Source organism: Pezoporus wallicus, unplaced genomic scaffold, assembly GCF_028554395.1.
Source record: "Pezoporus wallicus isolate ANWC-B61680 ecotype Strahan unplaced genomic scaffold, APGP_CSIRO_Pwel_v1 scaffold_2584, whole genome shotgun sequence".
Lineage (NCBI taxonomy): Eukaryota > Metazoa > Chordata > Aves > Psittaciformes > Psittacidae > Pezoporus > Pezoporus wallicus.
Window position 1 is genome coordinate 10,742,549 of NW_026642851.1, and position 15,971 is coordinate 10,758,519.

The 15,971-nt window shown below is 36.3% G+C and overlaps 1 protein-coding gene across 1 annotated transcript in view; it reads right to left on the reverse strand.

Annotated features, from left to right (window-relative positions):
- ODAD2 (outer dynein arm docking complex subunit 2) overlaps positions 1 to 15,971 on the reverse strand; it is a 93,066-nt gene that overhangs the window by 14,788 nt on the left and 62,307 nt on the right. Inside the window, 2 exon segments of the mRNA XM_057432802.1 lie at positions 5,558 to 5,779; positions 6,353 to 6,541. Of these exon segments, the coding sequence (XP_057288785.1) occupies positions 5,558 to 5,779; positions 6,353 to 6,541 (411 nt within the window).

Sequence of the window (15,971 nt, forward strand, 5' to 3'; positions counted from 1 at the left end):
ATCTGATCTTCTGCATTCCATATATCTCCTGTAATCATTAAGTTAATGCTTCCTCATGCCCCAAAATAATTCTGAATGTATAATGGAATAAAAACGTGAGAAAATGGACTTGTTCAGAGTGCACCACAGCAATACTGTCTTTAAACAACTTGTTTAGATACTAAAAGCAGCTCAGAACAATGTGGAGCTCAACAGAGGCTATTTACTCTGACTTTGTGTAATCTTCACCAGACATACACATGCAAAAAACTGCCAACAGCACCAGTTGTGGTCCCATATGGTATAAAAGCCTTAAAGTCTGGGTGACTGGTACTATCCAGTGGTCCTTGGTTTTCACAGTAAACTTACAGTCAATGTTTGGTGTTTATGTTTTACTTACTATAATTGAGTTGTAGCTATGAATTAACAGTAATTGTATCTTGGTTTGCTTGAGCTATGAAATATGATCAATAATACAAGTATTTTATTTTTTTACTCTACCACTCTATTCATGTTTATTCACCTCTGCCTTGTTGCATGCTACATTTAATTTAAAGTTTTCTGGAGTGTTCTTCCTCTATAAGTATACATCTGTCCCAGCAAAGCGAGCTACCTATCTGTGATCAATGGCTTTATGTATCATCACATTACACAAAAATAAATTAATAAATAGAAAAAATAATACCTTTACTTCTTACTATTCAATTAGTCCAGAATCTGAGCACAAATTTTAAGTCAGAACATCAAGAAATCTTCACATGAGATACTGAGAAGATTTCATAAATGCTTTAGAATAGTTATCTGAAAAGGTACTTGCAAATATATCATTTCATTGGCAAGCAGAAAAAGCGTTTTTTAGTTTCATTGTTTGCAATCAAAGACACCGATATTCTTTTTGCAGGCCTTAATCCATTTGTGTCTACATAATTCAAAAGTATTTACCACTTTCTCACACAGTGAAAAAAATCTGTTTTGAAGGAGTGTCTGTGTGTAATGAATCTTATCTCTGCTCAACCTCCATTGTGGAGAAGCAATATTTAGTTTTAAAGGCAGTACAAAAAGAGTCAATGAGTTGGTTTCTTAAAATTTTCCTCTCTAAAACAATGAAATGCTTAAATAAATTTTGTGGCTGCTTTTAAATCATGAATTACTCTTACAAAAATGAAAGCAAACTCATCTGACATTTATAAAGTGTATTTGTCTCCTGCCAAAAAAAAAATTCAACTTATATCACAAGGTCTAAATTCACTGGTGATTTACATTAACAATATTACCTAATTCTAACTCCTAGGCTAACGTTATAGCATGTGAACATTTAACCTGGGGAACAGTTTCCGAAAAGACATGGAAGTCAAAGTAGAGAGCTGGCCTAATACAAACTTTGAGGGCAATACTGTGGCCAAACAGAATCAGGAAAATCTCTGATGTTCAAACAGAGCTTGTACAGAAACAGGGAAGTTATTTTACCTGTTTTAAGTATTCATACAGATATTACTGGAATATCAAATTCTGTTCTGAAGTATGTTAAAATTCAGTCCAAAAGGGAAGTTCAAAAATAAAAATCGGAACTGACATACAAATATAATTAAAGAATTTAAAAGATTTCTATCAGAGATTACACTTACTTAGCTAATTAAAAAGATTACAATGTGACAAGTATTTGATCTTACTCAATAAGAATGTGTATAAGAGTAGCAGCAATATAGAGCTTTCCAGTTTACCAAGCTGGTAACAATATCATACATGCAATTGCATACGATAAAGCTAGACAAACCTTAGGCTACAAATAAGGTGCAAATGTTTTTATGGGGAAGGTATTTAACTACTGGAACAAGTTATGATGGCTCTATTGGATTTTCCATCGCTGGAATTTTTTAAGTAAAGAGTCAGTGTTTTTCTAAAAGATATACTCTATTCCAAACAGAAATAAATTGAAGCAATGTCTGGTTTGTATGATCAAGGCTAGTCAGACTAGATCATTAAAATGACCCCTTCTAGTGTTAGAATGTATGTACCTACGGTTATTTATCACAAGAATAGTGTCCAGTGTACCTGACTAAATCTTATTTAGGCTTTTAAAATATTGGTGCATTACCTTTCTTCCACAGGCCTACAACTTCTGCTGTACAGCAAGCTTGTTGAAAATCAACATTCAGAAGGATATTAATTTAAATTCAGCTGTCTGAAAGCTAGCTGTTTAGTCTGAGATAGTCACCCAGGTCCTTTCTCGACTCAGTGGAGAAAACTAGGCACTGTCATAAGTCTGTTTCTTCCAGATATCTTGGGCATCTATCTTCATCTAGGACAAGTCTGCAGATCCTTTTTCTCTTTCCATTAACTACAGAAGGTGTTGTAGACTACTTTAAACTCCATACCTAAAAGTGGCCAAAGTTAGATGAAAGGAATACATCCTTAATACTCCAAAGATCTTTTCTGGAATCCCTGGATTCAAAGTTAGTTAGATTCACTAATTTAAAACATCTGGCTCCATTAGATTATGCTCAAAGTGTGCTTTAGTTACTGCTGGGCAGATAGTGTTTCATCACCATCATAGCATATAGATGCATCTCACCTGTATTTTTCTCGAGAAAGGATAAATTATTTTTTTAAAAGCTCTTTCTTATTGCACTATTATTCAGAATTCGGTAATTTCTATCTAATAATGAACTGGACTGTGTATTCATTTAAACACATTCTCCACTGCCTTGGGATGGAATTCACCCTATTAAACATAGATACCTACATTGTAGTTGTGCAGATCTGAACTTTGAACCTGCACTCCCATGATAACCAAAGGAGATCAGAAAATACTGTCAGTAGAGGCTGAGGTGCTTTACCTTTGCATAAATGTCAAAATTAGAAAAGATGAAACACAGTGAAGAACCTATTCTTCTTCCTTGACTGTTACTAAGAATTTGGGTGACTATTGCAGATTGGCATGTCCACATGTAAACATTTAAAGTTAAGATCAACTATGACTTTGATGAATTTTGTTCTTCCACAGGCTGACTGTGGGTGCTTATTTTCCCTTGTTCTTCTTTTTTTCATTACTTAATATTCTCGGCTGAGGTCTCATTAGCTTCATAATAAAAGACTTGCCTAAACCCTGTAGGTGATGAGGCCATTCAAACTTCTCAGGCCTTCTTCACACAAAAATAATAACGATATTCCACAAACCCAAATCCTTAATATTACTTAGAAATTAGAAATGAACTTCCACAACAACAGGAATTAACTTCCACAATAGACTACCTTTAATCTTTTCTTCATTTGCAAAGAAAGAATGACCAGGGATAATCAGTTTCATGCTTTTCACTTGTATGTATTTTGAATCTTTTCAAATATCTGAAGCCTTTCAGAAGGTATAGTATGAGCAATTTCATAAACGCCTATGCACACCACTATCCTCACTCACTTCAGAAGCATATCCCAATTTATAGCTTGCCAATATAACCAAGAAAAAATATAACACAGAGAATCACTGGTATTAGTGATTAGTATTAGTTTGACACAATGACATGGTCTCTAGGACAATTATTTAAATATTCCTTCGGGATCCTCAGATGACTTCAATTCTTCCTTTAAAACATGTTTAGACTAATTTTTTTCACTACTAAAGTAGTTGTACTTCCTCATCTGTGTGTCCCTTGCAGAACAGTCTTTCCGCAATTCGTCTCAAAAGATCATCCCTATAAAAAATCCTGTGCTCTTTATTGGACAGCTGGAGATTTTTCACGAACAAGCTTGATTGTTCCAAGGCTCCAGCAGCAGTCAGCTATAGCTGGACAACTTTGTTGTTTTTCAACAGCAACATTTTAAGAGAGAATTTCTGATGTTTCTATGAAGAACCTGGCAATGGCTGGGTGCTTCCAGTTGTCTGTGACTTTTCCCTTTTTTTCTTCCCTGTAATTGTGACAGACTCCAAATGTGAAGAACATTGCCTGGTACTGCTACTTATCTTGGCTATAAACTGCCAGTCCCCACTGGATTTCTTTTCTCCCTTAGTCTGTGGACAGCTATCTCCAATTTTGAATTCAGGTCAAAGCCTGTTCCTTAGTCTGGTATCTAAAAATTTCTCCTGCTTTTTAGTGTCCCACATGTCATTACAGGGTCTCTGAAAATACAAATCTCTTTTCCAGCACAGCCATGAATTTTTACGTCAGAAAGAGGAAATGTTTTCTGGTGTCTGGTAGAAAGAAAGCATTGATCCATCTGTCACAGATCATAACCACTGTTTCATTCCCAGTCATAGGAATATCGAGCGTGGAACTCAACATGAATGAAAAACTTTATAAAACCGTGTTTCTAAACTTCCTCCAAAATCACCGTGTTTATCTACTCAGAATTTCACATGGCAACTGATATACACCAGTTATTTCCCAACCTTTTTGTCACATACACTTGCTTGAGAAAACTGAACGTATTTTGGGTGCAGTTACAACTATGTAAAAAATTGGAACGCTTTTTCTCTCACAACTGTGTGCATACACCTGTTGTTTTGTGATTAGCAAATATTGTTTGCAGCAGTGGCAAAATGTGAAATAGGAGAATCTGGCTGAAATTACTTTCTATGTTTTTATTCCTGGTTTCATGGACAGAAACATGTATATACATATTGCTCAGTGAATGGTCAGAAAGTATGATGCTTTGAGAAAGTCTCTGATGAGCTGTTCAAGCTCTTAGAAACTGTGTCATCCATGCAGAGTGAATGTTTCCCTGAATCATCAGACTTTCTGTGCATGTTATCAATGTGCCAGAATTGAAACTGCTCACAATAAAGTGCACTATCATTACTGCAGGCATAAGTTCAACATTAACAACACTACATCGTAAGTCAACTCTTACTTTCAATATGTTTACCTGAACACAAAGTAAAATGAAAAGTCCATATGATGGTGAATTTTCCAGGAAATTTATGAAAATTAAGAACTGCTATGATCTCCACCTCTAAGGCCACAATCGTTATCTCTCCTCTGCCAAAGGAATAATTCTTCTGACTTTAACTAGGGAGATAAAACTTCACTAAACAAATCTTTTTGAGAGAAAAATTCTTTCTGAAGTAAGGTCTTTGCAGAAAATGCTCATAACTAACCACTAAAATAAGAATTTTTATAAGTACCTGCAGAATTCATTTAAACAACTGCTGGTAAACTAAGCCTTTGTATTATTCTATCTTACTTTGTCCCCAGACCCAGTTACTCTCTGTTCCTAAGTGACTTTCTGCCGTAATAGGAAAATATCCATTCAGATAACACAACTTCTTTTGCACAAGTCACTTGGGAATAACAAAATGCTGATGTGACTGATGTCATTACTGATTGGGTCAGAGTCATGCACTATAGAGGTGAATGTCCACATTATATTTCCATTCCCAACAATCACCTAACTATAGTATCTTTAGCACTAAAATATGGTTCCCTAATTCAATACTCGACCAAACATTTTTAGAATGAAGTTCAGAAAATGTGAAGGACATAGCCGTATTCAAGAAATATTGCAAATGAAAGATCTCTTCTCTTGACCATACCAAGCCCCTTTGATTATCTGAATTCTAAATAAGAAAAAAATTCCACCTCACCTTCACCACTCCATTTTCATGCATGGTGATACAGTTGTTGGGGTCCTCTGAAAGCTGATATAAAGCCTGAGCTGTAGCTCTGTGAACTGATGGATCATTTGACCTCAGGTAACGTACTAAAGGAGCTACAGCATTGGACTCTCCAAAGGCAACTCTATTTCTCCCCCACATGCAACAGTTGGAAATGGCCTCTGCTAAGTGACGTCTTAATTTGTCATTGTTCTGAGGAAGGTAAAAAAAATTAATACATTAAAGACAACATAATATAACAAGAATTTCTTAGAAAACCAGAATTGTATTGTCAAACATCTTCAAGGCATCCTATGCAATAGAATTAAAAACTGGTGAAAGCTGTAAGGCATGGAGCTAGTAGTCCCTTACTATTCTCTCTAAAGGAAGTGCTGTGAATTTTTATATTATTTCAAAGGTGCTTTTAGACTGACTGGAAATTAGGTAAGATCAGCATTAAAATTTAACATACAGACCCATCACTGAGACTCTTTGCATGGTTCAGATTTATTGCTCTTTTGATCCTTTGTACTTTTTCCATACAGCAGCTGCATCTCTGAAAAGCAGTACTAAGCAACAAGGGCTATTAAAATCAAGCTCATCTTCCAAAGCAGTTTCAGTACCAGCCACAGAGTGTTTTCACGACTAAAGTACATCAGCTACATACAGCTCTTCCTTGCAGCTGATACAGAATCTTCAGCTTTTGTCATAACATTTAGTTGGGTATAATGCAATCTGTCATAAGAAGTTCATATACTTAGTATAATATGCTTAGATGTTACTTACTGTGTTTGCTAGTTTTGACAACAGAGGGACAACTCCATGATCAGTTAACACAGCTAAATTTTCTTCATCTTTAGCTATATTTGTAATGGCTCCACATACACTTGCTAAAACTTCTTTATTCTTTGATTTTAGCAAATTGACTACCAGTTCCAAGCCACCAACAAAAGATCGAACCATTTCCCCTGCATCCTTAATGAGAATGAAAAGAGAAATTATTTTTAAATATTGAATCTGTACATACATGCAAACGTTAAAAAAGAGACTGGCATGATATATTCACAACTGCAGCTATTGCTGTGCTTTGTTCACAAAGAAATATGATTAATTCAGAATACAGCTCTTTTAGTTGACATAGAAGAGTTAGACTGTCTTAAACACCACCAGCTAGGCAGGAATTCAATGCCTAAATAAAGATTATCTAGTGTGACTTTAGATACCACAAGTGTCATGTTTAAGCAAGGTATTCTTTATGGCCTCAAGCTGTCACTCCACAATGGTGCAAATCACCCTTATCCGCTGTACTACATTGGCCTGACGGGTGCCACACATACCTTAGGACATCTAAAGCAGCAACAGACACCCCTGTTTAGGCTCTCATAGTGTCTTCTATTTCCTATATTAAGTCTGACAGCTAAAACAAATGAGTGGTAATATTATTTTCTGGTATCAGTGCCTATGAGTATTTAGGAATATTTAAGAGGGAAGGTTGCAGAAGTCGTGACGACTGTGGGAGAACCATGGTGCACCTCAGAGAATGAACAATCAATGTAAAATGCGACTAAGGGACACAAACTCCTGATCTTGAATACAGAATGCAGATGTGGTCCACCTTTTCTAACCTGAAAAAGTTATAGTAAAATTAGACAAGGCTTAGAGACAACGAGAATAAACAAAGATAGTGAACTGCTCTGCAGAAGGAATGACTAACCAACTAAGACATTTAAAGTAATAAAAGATAAATGAGAAGAGGTATGATAGAGGTGTATGGAATCTTGAGTAGAATGGAAAGGACACACAAGGATCTCTCTTCTAGGATAAGAACTCGGAGCATGAGATGAAATCAGCTGGTGGCATGTTCAGAACAAAACAGAGTTATTTTCAAACAAAGCATAATTGAGATATTGAAGTCCTTGGAGCTGGATTGCAGTGGCTGTTAGAAGTTCACACATTATTAAATTAACAAAATTAACTAGACAGATTCATAGCGGAATAGTATCATAGTATCAGTTATTCGGTATAAAAGTATTCTCTCTGATTTGGCAAGTTCCCGAGTCACAGATTTCTTCAAGGTAGAAGAGCATCCTGGTGAGGAAACCATAGCTACAAGTTTGCCCTGTTCTACCTTTCCTCAGACTTAGTATAAGACTACTTCCTTATAGACTAGTATGAGAAACACTACTATGTTAGTGATCTTTGTTCTGACAGATCACTGGCTGGTCTCACAGTCTTGTATTTATTATTGAACTCAAATTATCAAGCACATGTTTATGTGTCAACGGATAAAACAGAAAACCAGCAGTTTTGGCAGTGTGAGACTGAATTAACAGGTATGGAATCCATTTTATTGCCCCAAGCAAAGAGGAACTGGCAGTACCTGATAAAGTGACATACAGCATACAGTACTTCATGTACCCTTACAAGTATGTGGGGTATAACTCTTAAGTAAGCACAAATTCTTAACTGATTATGTTACATAGTCACTTACCAAAGAGTTTTCAATGTTCCATGCCTGGCAGTGCTCAAGGCCAGGTTGGACAGAGGCTTGGGCGACATGGTCTAGGGTGAGGCATCCCTGTCCATGGCAGGGGGTTGGAACTAGATGATCTTAAGGTCATTTCCAACCCTAACTATTCTATGATTCTATGAAACTTCAAGTGCCTAACCTGAAGATATGAAGTATTTCAATGTCATCTGGAAAAATCACTATTTCTACTTGAATGGGCCTATCAGTTACTTTAGTTGAGTGGATCTCTATACTAAGCATAGGTATTTGTGTTTTATCAGGACTTCTTTATACAATCTATAATCCAGCCTGGCATTTTTTGCTATATTTTCAACCTTTCAGACGTGGATCTGGAAAGATGAATGGTTCTCTTGAAGTACTTTGTCCAATGAATATAGAAACTAGCAAATGACTTAATTATGGCTAACTTAGGGTTTTCTGTAAAAACACAAGACTTAAGAAAAGCACATGGACTACTGATTACAAAACAGATACGAGTCAGAAACCACTGTGGGCAAGAACTTCAGGTGTTTTTTGATGGCCATCTAAATTTTATGGAACTATTTACTAGAAGTACGACAGTAGAGCCCAAATCATACCCTTCAAAAGGGTATTGAAAACAGGAATAGAGAATAGGTGAGAGGAGATTCTTGGTGTCACCGTGGTGACACATCTGCAGATGGCATTGGATGGCCTGGTGTTAAACTCTTATTACACTGGAAAGAAAGTAAAACTGACTGGCCAAATGGCTAACACTAACTTTGTAAAAGGAACTTTAGCCTGTGCATATCAGTGATGGTAAATGTGCAGAGATAGAAAGGAAGGTCTGAAGTGGACTTACTTTCATCTGCTTCCTTCAACAGGTCAATAGGAAAATTTTCAATAAAAACTGCCAGACACTCTCCTGAAATTCTTTCGGACTGAAAGTTCTTAGGACTTCATGAAAGTGCAGAGTTGGATAGTATGAACTTTCCTAGGGCTAGGGAGTGACCCTGAAACCAAGAATGGTTTTGATCATATTTATTTCTTTTGGGGGGCTGATTTATGAACTGAGTAGTGTCCAACTGTATTGTGTTAGCTTTGCTGAGCAAATCCATCAGATTGTTCATGGACTTGGTAAACAAAAATTCCAGAAGATGATGCAGTTCATCTTTTTTAGTTCTGGGTCTAAATGCTATACAGAGCTCTTAGCTGTGATGTTTCTTTCTCATAGAAGGGACAAGCAGTGGGTAGGCCCATCAAGAACAAAATATTTTCCACCACAGGCAGTGCAATTCTTGAGATTGGAAGGGAGAGGTTAAAGCCATACAGTGTGAGGGTCAAAACCAGAAGCTGAACCATGTGGAAAAAGAGTAGTACCCAAGAGCAAACTTCATGCTGAAGTCCTATAAAACCCACAATGAACATATACCAGAGGTCCTTCTAGAAATCTAAATGGTTATGCAGAAGGACAATACAGGTTTGTGACTCAGAAAAGCGGCTGAGAGAAACAGAGAAGGAAAGGCAATGCTCTGCCACATCTACTACCATGTGAACTACATGTAAAGGGAGGTGGGCTTACAGTGTTTCCCATGAATACGCTAGCATAAATGTTTATCTGTCATTGTTAGCGCATGCATACCACAATGTAAATGTATCTACAATCACTTGAATAAAAACAATATTTCTCAGAATCAGTTTTCATGTCTGTCTTGAAATAGTAAAATTTGACCAAAAGTGGTGGATAACGGGTCTCAGAAAAGATTGCTACACAGAAATTTCTTACCTATACATATTAGAGGGATAGAGGGTTACATGACTAGATACAGGAGAAGGAAAAAAAATAAGGTATTTTACATTTAACTCAATTCCTTAAAACTTACTACAGACGTGTTCATTACCTTGTGTCTAAATAACACCTCAACAAATGAGAAAGGCTTCTGTTCAACAGGTAAACTTTTAAGAGCTGAAAGGGGCCCTGCTATATATTAAAATGATTCTGCTTTTCTGCATGGTTCAGATATCTGTGTATTATTCATGCTCTTGAAAGATGTTTCATGAAGAGATAGAATAATCTGTATCCCATCTTCACGAACTAGTATGTACATTTTATATTTTCCTACCTTGCATATTTTCTTTCCAGGTGTTTATATCCCTACTTGTTATACTTCTTTCCTGACAAGCTTATATTTTCCACATTTTATAAAGGAGTACAGTCCAATTAAACTGATGGAATAATATATAAACAATTCAGCAGTAAGTAAAAGAAAAGAGTGTCAATAATCATCTGTGAAAACAGCTAAACACAAGGACAGAACCTTCAAACAGTGATGAAAAGCAGAGGGAAACTGCAGAAACCACATGTCAGGAAAGTTTCCCAAATGTGATTGTGGGTGTAGTCTGGTGGTCTGTTTAAGACAAAAAGAAAAACAAAGAAGCAAGAAATTTGAAGAACAATGAAAAGAAAGTTGGACTGAAATGAGAGCTTTAAAATCCATGATGTTATGTACAATTTTTTTTTTTTCCCCCAAAGAAATTTAAACAACAAATGCAATCTTTCTGGCATCATTTAGCAAAACCACATACTCACTTTGGTGGGGGGGGTGTGTGTGGGGTGTGTTTTTGGGGGGATTTTGGGTGGTTTGGTTGGTTTTTCTTTTTTTTTACTGGAAGATGTGTATTTATTATTATGTAAATTGTCATACTTTAAAGCTGTTTAAAGAAGAAATTATATGAAGTTCTGCCTGTAATTGCAGAGGTGTGGATTTAATTCTTCTGAATCTATGTTCTTTGCGTATTCTTTTATTAATGATCATATAGCTGTTCATACTATAAAACCTAAAGTACTTTCTGTGATTTTAGTTCCCAGAAACTCTCAGACATTTTCATGTATACTTATTTTTGTAACATAAGAGAAGAAAATCATATAAAACTTGTCTTTGGAAATATTTTTTTACTTCTTTGTTTCACACATGTAAAAATACAATCTTTAAATTCCACCTTCTAAATTAATTGTTGTGTTCTAAATGCAGTAGTAAGTTGTGTTCTAAACACAAAGAGTTTGGCATTTCAGGCTATTAGTGTGTGTTAAGCATTCATATTTACCTGTAGTCCTTAAACCTCACTGCAGATATGTAAATGGCATTGTTTCAAAGTCTGGGTTGTTTGCTATTAGGTAATAACATGATTTTGCTATTGCAATTGAAGGCGAAAGTGTTCCATTTCCAACCTGATACTGGCTACACGTTACATATGAAGTTATTCAACAAACTTCAGTATTTTGAAAATCTTAGAGTACATCTTCATATATAGCTATACAAACAACAACTTGAAAGAAAAAGAAAATACATTTAGTGAATTTAGGTAATTTCTTTTCTCCCCGTATCTGTTGTGACAAAACCTTACTTCTTACTTGTCCTAACAAGGCTAATCAGCTTTAGTTAGGCAGGAAAAAAAAATGGTATGTTAAGAATAAAGCCTAAGAAACACCCTTCATAGATAAAAATGTTGATAAAATCACTAATAAGCAATAAAACAGATAATGTTATTGTACATATCTGAGTGCGTGTGTTAATGATAGGCTGAATACTTCTGTTTTAACAATGATATTTCCTGAGATAAACAAAATAAGAAGCCAAACACAAACATTTAGAGAAGCAATAAAAACGTTTCTAAAAACTGGGGGGGGGGGGGGGGGGGGGGGGGGAGAGCAAGAGCATTTTACCACATTAACAGGAAATATGTTCATTTTAATCTTCATCATTTTTACAACTTTTAATGTAATATTTAACCTGACGCGTCACATATAAAAAAATACAGCTTGTTTAACTACATTTTAAGTGGCTGAAGAAGACAGGAAGAGATAACAGGATTTTTCGTGACTTCATATGACTGTGTCTTCTAACTAGAGGACAGCAAGTTTTTATCCTCAGAAAGTACAATAAATGCTGTTTATTTAAAAATTGCATTAAAGGGGAGCAGTTTGCAATCTCAAGCAGTTTAAAAAAAAAATCTAGCATGAATTCTTAGGGCAACAGTTACCTGTTGTGCTAACAACAGCCTCATCCTGCTACAATCACTGCATGACTATTACAGTTAAAAAATTCAGTTAATTTTCCTTTTCACTTATTTCTACATTAGCTTCTGCCAAGAGTAGAAATACTGTAAAATAGACAAGCTTCACACATTTTCCTTAATTGGGAGCAGAAAACATTACAATAATTGCAGAAAGACAGATTTGGAAAAAACATTTGATCTTCACAGTATTTATACAAGGAAAACATTCAGGATTTTTGAGTTCTCTTGCCATTATTTTTTTTTTTTTTGGTGGTTATTTTCATTAAGTAAATAAAATTCTTCAAACTTGAGACATACAGTTCTTGTAAAAGAATTACTGAATTCTTTTGTAACTGAATTCCTTTCTTGTTTTTTTCCAAAGTGAATACTGGTTTCTTTATATGAAAGACTTAAAGCCAAAAACTGTATTACAAAAAGACTTTGTGTTTGTTTTTTAAAATACTCCACTTGTAAAGATGAAAGTTTCTCCACTAAAAACAAGTAGTATTTCACTCTTAGAACGTCTTAAAAAGCTTAACGTGTCAAAGCTAATTTGTCAAATTGAATTGCTTTTGCCTAAAAAAAGTGATGGTCTAGCTGTGCAAATAATTTTAGTTATCAAGGGTCATCTTTAAACCATGTTTTCTTCAATGAAGGAAGCTGTCCATTTCCATTCTCTATTCCCAACTGAGGCACTTAGCACCCTAAAGCACTCTGAAATTTAAAATTCAAAATGAAGAAATGCAACAGATAAATTTATGTATTATAGTTGTTCAATTAAAAAGGAAACACACAATTTATATAATGAAGTTTCTATTAATTTTTCTTATTAAACAACTCAACAGTTGTTTAAACAACAGTTGTTGAGTTGTGATTTATATTTAAAGGCTAATTTTATTCCTGTCTATACAGCTGTGGAGGCCTCCATTGTAGCAGAACAGATGAAGAAACATCTTGTAAGATGAGACTAACTCACTACATCTCACAAACTTTCTTCTGTGTTGGGAAAATAAAATGTGTTGGGAAAACACAATGTGTTGGGAAAACAACAGCAGACAAGCAACATGGATTTTCCTGTCCTCTTCACCTCACTGAAGCAGCTAAAGCCAGAGTGGGAAAGCAGAGTAGCTTTAACGTGGCTCCAGTGCTACTCCGTAGACCAGAAGAACACAGTTCCTTACTCCTAGGTCTTCAGGATTTGATCACCACATAGTTAAATACTTGGCAAGTATATTGTTATTCATAGTTTCAAGAAACAAAAGCAAAGTCCATTAGCCAAGTGTACAGCCTAAGAAAGCATGCAATGCATGTTCTCTAAAAAGATGGTGGGGGAAAAAAGAAGTCCACATATTCACTCATGCAACTTCTAATAGTCCTTTTGTCTATTGTCTTCCTTGCTTTTCAGTCTGGTGGCCTACACCTACATTTCCTTCCCCTCCTCTCAACTGTCATTGAAGTTCAGTCCTGAGTAAATGCCAAAATCTTAAGTTTTTTCACAGAAGCAGTGAAACTACTACTATCAAAGTCCTTTGAGGCCACCGTAGAGACAATGTCATGATTTGCATCAGATTATTTTGAAAAGCATTTTAATAATGGAAGCATGGGAAACAGATAACATTGATTTACTGGAAAAGCTAGGCTTTGTTTCCATCAGTTTTGCATTGAACTGAATCCAAATAAGTGCCTAATACTCTTCTTATAATTATTAATATGTTTATGAGATAGTCACCTCTAATATAGAATAATAGAATAGTTAGGGTTGGAATGGACCTTAAGATCATTTAGTTCCAAACCCCCTGACATGCGCAGGGACACCACACATTAGACCCTGTCATCCAAGACTCCATCCAGCCTGGCCTTGAACACTGCCAGGGATGGAGCACTTACCACTTCTTTGGGGAGTCTGTTCCAGTGCCTCACCACCCTACCAGTAAAGAACTTCTCCTTTATATCTATCCTGAACTTCCCCTGTTAAAGTTTGCAAAGGCCCTTTGCAATAGTTTGCAAAGGTCCAGTGGATTCCTAGGGGAACTCAAGGTGGGTAGTGTCTCTGCCAGAATAGGAAGTCCTATAACCCAAAGTGAGGGTGGGGTATGGACCAGCAGGCCAAATGCCCACCAACATCAGGTTACACAGATTCCAGGTCATAGTGAACATTTCCAAGAATGAGATGATCTTCCTTAGCAAGGTTTCCTATGGGGAAAAGGTGATCAGTAAAGGACAAAAGGGTACATGACTGAGAGCCACTCCCTAAAACCTCACTGCTCCATATAAAAAGGTCTAATGCCCTTATTAGACAGGTTTAGCTGGTTGCCAAGTGTATTTTTATTTTTGGTACTGTAATTCAGACAGATTTAAACACTACCATCCATAATTACTAGAGAGTGAAGCTGGTACACTACATCTTTGTTTTAACCATAGATTAAAATGAATTGTAGGTCAGACATCTGCCAAAGATTAGAATCAAGTGTAGGACAACCAACATTATAGACTCAAAAACTTCTGACCTGCTTCTGTTTACACCCTCAAACTGAACAACATCACAGTGTCTCCAGTAAAGCTGGTCACTAGGAGAGGACACGTATGTAGCTTAATATTGTAGAGATGCAAGACAGCAATACTGGAATGTTCTGAGGACAGGCTAGGTAAACAATCACTGCAGTGGCAGTACAAACTAATAAACTGTTAGAACAATTATTCTTTGTGTCCTTGTAACTCTGGCATTGTTCCATAAATTTGAGTGGTATATAAGAAAGCAATCATATCATAATATACCACTTACCATTACAGACCACTCAGAATCTGAACAAGCATGAAGTATAAAATATGTTATAGTTCAATCAAAAGCTTCTGTGCTAGATAAAATGATTGCTTCAAATTTTCTGGTTTATGTTATGCAGCAAATGAGACACAACGATTTCTGTGCTCTTTTCTTGCCTTAAAATCTATGGAAGTCCCATGTGGCAAGTGAGAGGGTAAAGATAGGGAAAAAGTGAGATGGAGAAGAAAGAAAAAGATGAAAAAGAAAAAATGGGAGGAGGAGGGGGTTTAAACTTTTTACAGGTGTTTAAAATCCAATTAGCGAGTATAATTTAAAAGTACAGAAGCTACATGACAAGCTGTTGACCAGCATGTGTAGCTATTATAAACTAACTGCAAGGAAAGCTGGTCAAATATTTTCCAGTGGAACAGTATTCCATCAGAAAATGCTAATGGAGTGGAACCAAAACCTTCCATAAGAATACAACGACTTCTTGAAAAGTTTTGACAGAAACCAGGCAGAAAGGCAGGCTAAATTACCAACGTGTCTCTTCATCTTTTCTCTTGTCAGCCAGATGGCTGGTGAGTAGCCTGCCAGGCTGTTTGGCTTCTGGTTTTCACAGAATCACTGACTTCTTGCCTGATGGGCTGCCAAACAGCTGGAAAGCCAGGTCTCCAGGAGCTCCTAAGCTTTTTGGCTTCTTATGGTCTCCAAGCTCTCAGGCAGCTGCTTTGTATGGAACTTAAGACCTGAGGCTCCCCAATGACAAAGATATGGGTTACGTTTTTAGTTTCCCTTTGCTTCTCAGCTTTCAGGTTATGCATTTTACAGGAACTGGACTCCTATATTTGTAGACACTAAGCACCTCAGGGCAATTTATGTCAGTCCATTCAGGATCTCCAGGGTAATGTGTCTATAGGAGGCCCAAAACGACTCCTGATAGTTGGTTCATGAAACTAGGCAGGCTGTGTCGAGAATCATTGGATAGGCTGGTTTTGCATGTATGCTGGCAAGAAAGGCAGCCAGCAATTGAGTCATGAAGCCAGGTCCGGCTTCCCGGGCTTCCTAAATCTCCAAGGACTCTGGGGCTCTGGAAGGCC